Source organism: Thermobia domestica, chromosome 15 (genome assembly GCF_964235325.1).
Source record: "Thermobia domestica chromosome 15, izTheDome1.hap1.1, whole genome shotgun sequence".
Classification (NCBI taxonomy): domain Eukaryota; kingdom Metazoa; phylum Arthropoda; class Insecta; order Zygentoma; family Lepismatidae; genus Thermobia; species Thermobia domestica.
Genome location: NC_137468.1, coordinates 142,730,909 through 142,738,586, shown reverse-complemented (window position 1 = coordinate 142,738,586; position 7,678 = coordinate 142,730,909). Strand labels below are relative to the sequence as shown.

The window sequence follows — 7,678 nt, the reverse complement described above, 5'->3', positions numbered from 1 at the left end:
CGGCTTTTGTGACAAGAGCTGTATCGCGATTACGCATAATTTATATTTCGTAAAAAAAACTTCACCTGGACATGTAAAATATCTTGGATTTGGAACCTGTGATAGCTTGTAGTTCTCGGATTGTATTTTAATTATGAGGACTTTTAATTAATTAATTTATTTATTTATTTTTTTTACTTATTTATTGCTTTCATTGAGCTTCGACATGTGTTCTGTAAATATACTTTTTCGATTTCTTTCGTTACTTTGTTGTTCTATTTTACAGTTGTATGTCAATATATGTAAAAACTGAGTTACTAGCATGGCATATACGATTCCTGTAGTTGTGGATTATTTCTACTTCATTTACGTTAGAGATGAAACAAATATACTTACAGAAAGAGTAACAGTCGCTTAAAAAAAAAAAAAAAAAAAAAAGTATTGTTTTCATATTTGTTGAAGCCAGTAATTTCCGTACGTGGTGGGGTTGGCAGCCACGAAACTTCAATGTTATTTGTGCCGCAAGGTTGGATTTCGTATCAGGAAGTGTATGTATTCAATGTGATTACTACATAAAAATAGGCTAGAAATTAACCGAAGAGAAACGTATTTGATGTTAGAACTCGATAGAAACATAATCTTTTCTTTTAAGTTAACGTCCCACGATTACGCTCCTCAGACTAAGGGAGACGGAAGATTAAGGAAAGTAAATGGTGATGGAAGAATCAATGGATGACAATGTGAGAAGAAACGGGAATACTCTAAGAAAACCCACTGCCACAAACTTACTTGTCCGGGGATCGAACCAGGGACCCATGCACCAGAGATAAGCGCTCTACCATTGCGCCACCATACCTCCCTAGAAACATAATGACAGAATTGGTGAACAGAAGAAATTTCTTAGTGTCCAAATCGCTGACCCATTGCGCAATATGGAAATTAAAACAAATGATTTGAATGAACAGGTGTTTCAAATTGGATACGAGTTGTTAATTATGTTCTGGCATCTATGAAGTGGTGCTCAAGGATGTGAATTGCATAGTAAGAATCAACGAAGAAAAGTATTACAAAAGTTATCAAGAATTTTTGGGAGGAGGAGGAGGCGGGAGTGGAGGGGCACGGAAGCATTAATATTATTATTATTATTATTATTATTATTTCTACCTCAGCCTGTAAATAGATAAATTTCACTTTAATAAAATAAAGTTCCCGCGAAATACTGAATAACTTCTGCCTACTAGAAATATTTATAAACATTACTTTGTCTTCAAATGTGAAGATTCAATAAAAATAAATAAATTAAACACAGACAAACTATTTGCTGAGTAAAACAATATATTCACATTAAAAAACTACATACGTGTGACAGTTTCGTCAACTAACACTTTGGCTTCATCTGTCGTACGTATGTAATTTTTTAATGTGAACATATAGTTTTGCTCAACAAATAGTTTGTTTGTGTTTAATTATATACAAAGCAAAGCTTCTACTTATGGAAAATAAATTAAATAAATAAATAAATAATTGAAGAAACCGTAAAATATTAATACACAAACCTTTATTGAGAACGTTAACATTTTAAAGCAAGTAACAATAGTAAAATTCACATTTTAAACAGAAAGAAAGTTACTATCTTAAGAGCAAGTTACTATCAATAATAAACTATTAGAGTAAGAAATGCAGAGATCAGTAGTAAGTAAAAGAAGTATACAAAAACTTCGATAAAAACACAGAACATCATAAGTTATTTATTTATTTCTTTAAAAAAAATTAAGATTACGACCACATGCTATACTGAACAGCAAGCTCCATACAACAGTTGGATGGGATTTTCTATGGAATTCCAAGACGTTTCTAGACAATATTTCTTTTTCTATTTGTTTTTCTGGCAGAGCAAAAAATTTCCCATAAAAATATCCGATAACAAAGAACAGAAGATAATCTCACTGTTCTAAAAGCCGTGGAAATTGATGTGCAACACAGATATACAGTATTACATAATGCGAATCCTATGCTATTACTTTTGTCATAACATTGAATAAATTACTGGCCTATCAAAGAATACTGAAAGCATATATTTTCTATTTTCTTACGGTTATTATAACATCACCACTACTAAAACTTTTTTTTTTTTTTTTTTTTTTTTTTAAATGTACAATGTACGGAAGCCTCAGGACCAAATTTCATAAATGTAATTGATTTCGAACACAAAATATTGGAAAGGTATGTAATTTGTAAGGAAGTTTACTATACATGTTTTCCAATTCTATACAAAAGTAGTAAATATTTCTGTAAAACCAAGTCTGACAGTGCTGTTTGATTGAAGCAGTGAGTATATTTCGATCAACTACGTATAATCGGAAATACTTAAGGTGTTATTGTTATTTAACAAAACCAATTTAACTTAACCAACTTAATTTTCAGTATTTGCAGTATGTGTGGGGAGGGGAGGGGAGGGGATGTCAACGTTGCAAAATTGTGTTAAATGCATTCTACTTTTTTCTTTATATTTCATCCACTTGACAGAAAAAAAAAAAAAAAAAAAGAGTGTGGTGTTGGGGAGAACTGATGTCAAACACAGAGACAAGTTCCTTTATGCAATGTAATAATTCAAAAATTATTTTTAACATTTATTTCACAGCAGAATACTAGCATGCTACAAGGTAAAATCTGTAATACTGTTCTTTGAAACATATGAAAAGAAAAATGCGTTTTTATCACGTAAGTAGTAGCAGCATCAAGAAATACTTTTCGTACTGATATACTTTTTCTCACTAAAAAAAATCGAAGTAAAACAGTAATATCAATACGAGGAATAGAAAATAATACAAGTGAAAGTTATGGAAATGAGAGGCTGGTACTACACTCCTTAGCATCTGTAATCTAATAGTTGTAGATTGCTCACACTATAAAATACATGTACCCCAATGACTGGGATAGCACTACCAGCAGCGCGGAACATTGCAAGTCGATCATTTCACGTTCGTCAAGATTGAATTCTAATCAGCTCTGAACGATATCCAAATTATAATTCAATTCCTAACATACGAAACTAAGCACAAAAAGCACTTTTCTGGCCAATATACCACACTGGCTTTCACAGGCTAAAGTTTGGATAAATTAGGGAAAACCGATATAAGTAGAACCCCAATTGCCGCATCATCAGAAAGAGGCTAGATTATGTATGAATTATTTCAAATTATATGTTTTTATACCAACAGCTTAATGTGAAAACGTTTCCAGCTATTAGTACTTTGGTGTACAAATAGTTTGGTCTTAAAATCCCATCAGAGTATGAAGTGGTATTCCACTGTCTCCATCAGAAAGTACTAGCGCACACATGGATTATATAATGTATACTTGGGTAGCATGGGCATCGGAAAATTATTTATCATTATTTTTAAGAATGACTTGACTCGCAAGGAAGTTCAAATGAACTCAAAAGAAAAAGTGTTTCCCTTTGAAAGCGGCTGCTGTCTGAGAAGTAAGGATACAGGATGTAACAAAACTTTCGTTATACAAGTTGTGTGGATAAAACGTTTTTTTCTGTTGTTGTTTTGATAATATACGTATGCCACACACGCCATGTTAATTTCTCTTAAATAACACGATCGATAAGATTTCCTCCCTTATCGATTCCAAAATGTTGGAAATAATATTTTGAGGAGGAAGTGTCAATGGATGATATAATAAATTGTAAGATTTCACATGAGTTGTTAGTTTGATATAATTTGTTTCCGAGGCGTGATCCTACTGGAACCTACCTTTAAGTCATCTGATGCTACGTTCCGCATATGCAACCAAATGAGGCGTGACAATAATGACGGAATATCGATGCCAACATGTGTTATCATCTGACAACTGTCGGTCCCGAATCATCTTTATTTCTCACACTTAACACATACACTTTTTCTTCAAAGTTACATTACTGAAAGAAACGTCTGCAATACATTAAGAGTGTACTTTCTTGTACGACAAAGCAGCTTCCTACTTAAGTTTGCAGTGTGAAAGAATCTGCAAATCACATTTAGCGAGAAAGAGAGGATTGATCCCGGAGATCCAGTTGCTAGACCAATGCACCCACCTGACTTGAAGTTATCGAATATCGTTCTCTGACTTCCATGAAGAGAGATTGTACAAGATTTCAATGGAATTAACTAAGCTCTAATAAAATGAATTTGATGCACACATTCATCAAATGCCAGAAATCTTTCAATGGGTGCATCAGAACATGCAGTGAAGGTGCACAATACGAAAGAAGTAACTAACAATATCTGACATATCTGAAATGAGTTTGGTATGTTTTTTTTTTTTAAACTTAACATGAGCTTGTATTTACTTTTTTTTTTTTTTTTTTTTTTTTTTTTGGAGGAAGGGGGATTGAAGGTAAAATATTTTTAGTATCAGAATAACATTTTACTTCGTCAACTTTGAATCATGTTGTCCAAATGATTTATGGACAAACGTATACTAACAAAACACACAACCTACTTCAAAGTATGTAACATAATTTCATTTATACCGTATATACTGAAGTACATATTAATGAATTATTATATGTGAATTTTACATATTTGAATTATTTATTTTGAGGTAATTCTATTGAGCAATTCTAACTCTACCTATGTGTCTACACATGCGTTTGTGTGTACCCACTCTCTCTTTTCCAGATCTACTTCACGCTTATGTATGTATATGTATATCTATACACTATGTACGAAGTGTCTGACAAAATCTGATGAATCTATAGTAGTTTGTATCGTGTTTAGAGGCATTCCGTACATATCACCAAGAAATAATAATAGCAATTTAAAAATTCGTGTAATCGAAATACTCTGTTTTCTTCAATAAAGAATCTTATCTGTTACGAGTTTAAATAATTGGAATTAAAATTAATGCAATACATTTTTTTTTGTCCATCTTAGTTAAAGAAATAGGAGATCAATAATATAACATCACACATTATACTGGTTTCACAATAATATCAACTGTACTGTCATTTCTCGGTATTACACTAGATTAAATAATGCTAACCTGGCATTATAATAGATCCATCTGTTGGTCATTCTTCTTAAAAGGGAAAACACTACATCACATTTGTGAAAACAGTTATATGGTTATTCTTCGGAGTCAAACTGTGGAGAATTATGTAAATCTGAGCTCTGCGAAAACGGCTCACTTTCTGCATCAGATATGTCATTTCCGTTTGCCACTGTCGAGCAACAGCTTTGATTTATTCCCCTTGTTTCATATAATTTGTCTCCTTCGTTAGTTGAGTCGCATTCGACTATTTTCGACGACCTACTTTCACCTTTTAGTTTACTGCTATCCGATTCTTTTTCAGTTTTTGAAGTATTTTCATTGCTGTTTACTGTTTCATTATCATGAGTGGTTTCATTCTCGATGTCTCCTACATCATCATCAGATAATAGAACTTGATTACTATTTTCTTCTGGAATGTCTATTTGTCTGGGTTCATTAATAATTTTTTCTACATTCTCGCCCTGTACGGAACTTCTAGCAACTTCCAATACTTTATTCGCTTCATCTTCTTCATCACTGCTTTTCACCTCTTCATCATCTTCCTCCATCAGTTTTTCTTTTCCTCTTTCTTCTAAACCATCGACATTTGCGTCACATCTTTTCTCATTTTCATTAGTTTCATTATCTTTCTTTCCTGTATTCTCGCCCTTTGTAGAACTGTCAGAAATTTCCAAAGATTTATTTGTTTCATCTTCACCATCCTCACTGCTTTTCATCTCTTCATCATTTTTCTCCATCAGTTTCTTTTTCCTTTCTTCTAAACGATCAACATTTGCGACAGGTTTCTTCTCGTTTTCATTAGTTTCACTACATTCCTTACTTCCTTCGGGAGTTTTATCAGAATAACTATTATCCTCCATATCACCACGTATATCCTGATCGGTAACACTGTTCTGTATTTCCACCTGTTCTGCACCAACCATTATTGTATCATCTGTCTTCGAAGAAGCTGCATCTTCAGGAACACGTTTATATCGTTTAGATTTCGACTTTTTCTTTGCTACATTGTCACTAGATGACGGTTCACGTTTTGTCTTGTATTTTCTTTTGGGTCCGGGGTGGACTTTTATATTCTCAAACGATTCACCTGCGAAGTAAGGTTACATTATTTCGGCTATAGAAAATTTCAACACAATGCAAAAATTGAACATAATCAAAATAATATTCTATGAGAAAGAAGTAACTTCTGTACGTATTGCTATAGAAATGACAATATTATGTGGATATACATATTAACTCCGGAATACATTTTATAAACTATACGTTAAACTGACATCAATGATTACATTACAATTACTCAAGTTAATCAAGGAACAGATTAATATGTTAAGAGAGCAAACACTAAAATTTACGATTTTGTTAATTCGAGGGTGCTGAGTGGTGAAAGCTATATTTCAAAACAAGAATACATTAGTTCAATGCAGGCATTTAAAGTTACAACTTGACAGTTGATACTATGTATTTATTATTTAACTTTGTATGGCATGTTTCCACCACAGTAACTATATATGTGTACAATGAATTACTTACAGAAAAAAGTAAAAATTATAATTACAAAACTTAAAAAGCATACTATGAGCAGAGTACTTTCACTAAAACGTTTCATCAGATAGGAAGGGCAACAGGTACGGAAGAAAAGAAAAAAAAATAATAAACAACAGAGAAAAAGGACATTGTCTCCAGGAAGAACTTGATTCTCAAGGTCTATCTGCGCGAACTTACGTTTCTTTATTCATTCTCACCGACTACAAATTACAAAGAAACATACCGCGTAGAAGGAGCACTGTTATTACATTGTTGAATATATATATATATATATATATATATATATATATATATAGAGAGAGAGAGAGAGAGAGAGAACATTTTAAAAGTTAAAAAGAACCATACATGGTAATTTAAGACGTTATAGGTTCTAAAAGCCAATTTAGGCTATTTTAAGTTTTAATTCCTAAATTAGGACTTTTATGTATTATAAAATTATTTTATTTTTGTTCATAACAACCTGAAATGTAAAGAAAACATGAAAATTCTCCGTCAATTATACAGGAATAAAATAGGATCACACCTAAGAATCCAAAGCCTCTGAAATGTGATATGCAAAATATTTAGAAATATTATTAATTAGATACTAAAGAGATAAATGGATTATTAACATAATTACGATGGGGGACCCAGAAAAAAAGAAAAAGAAAAAAAAGAGGAAGAAAAAAAACGGACTGAAAGCGCGCGGCCGTTTCTAGGCGTAGTAGAGTTCTTCGACTACTTAAGTCTAGTAGAGACCTTCTCAAATCAGTTGCCCAAGCGGCGTCTGCCTAGGAGGTTGATGTTTGATTGTAGTGTTGTTTTTCTCAACTGTTCTCGTTTGCCACCTGCGAAATTGTTGAGAGAGATTTAAAGGAACAAAAACTATGATAGAAAATTTGCTTCTTGCTTGCAGCGGAAGCTTACCAAATGCTTTAACAGGCTTTCAAGAAGGACGCTATCAGCCCACACAAGTTTTCGAGTGGTTGGAGCGGTTTAAACATGATGAGATCAATGTTGAAGATCACGCTCGTTCTGGGTGCTCATCATCATCTGGAAAACAATGAAAAAATCCGCCAAAACATCAACAAGGATCGTTGTTTCACGATCGACGAGTTTTCAAAACAGACAG

General features: G+C 32.7%; 1 protein-coding gene across 3 annotated transcripts in view; it reads right to left on the bottom strand.

Annotated features, from left to right (window-relative positions):
• Nucleotides 1–1,515: 1,515 nt before the first annotated feature.
• Nucleotides 1,516–7,678, bottom strand: part of LOC145671277 (uncharacterized) — a 92,322-nt gene continuing 86,159 nt past the window's right edge. For all 3 annotated transcript variants that reach the window (XM_081740220.1, XM_081740221.1, XM_081740222.1), the window contains one exon: nucleotides 1,516–6,109. In XM_081740220.1, coding sequence (XP_081596346.1) covers nucleotides 5,097–6,109 — 1,013 coding nt within the window. In that variant the 3' untranslated portion in view covers nucleotides 1,516–5,096. The remainder of the gene's footprint in view (nucleotides 6,110–7,678) is intronic.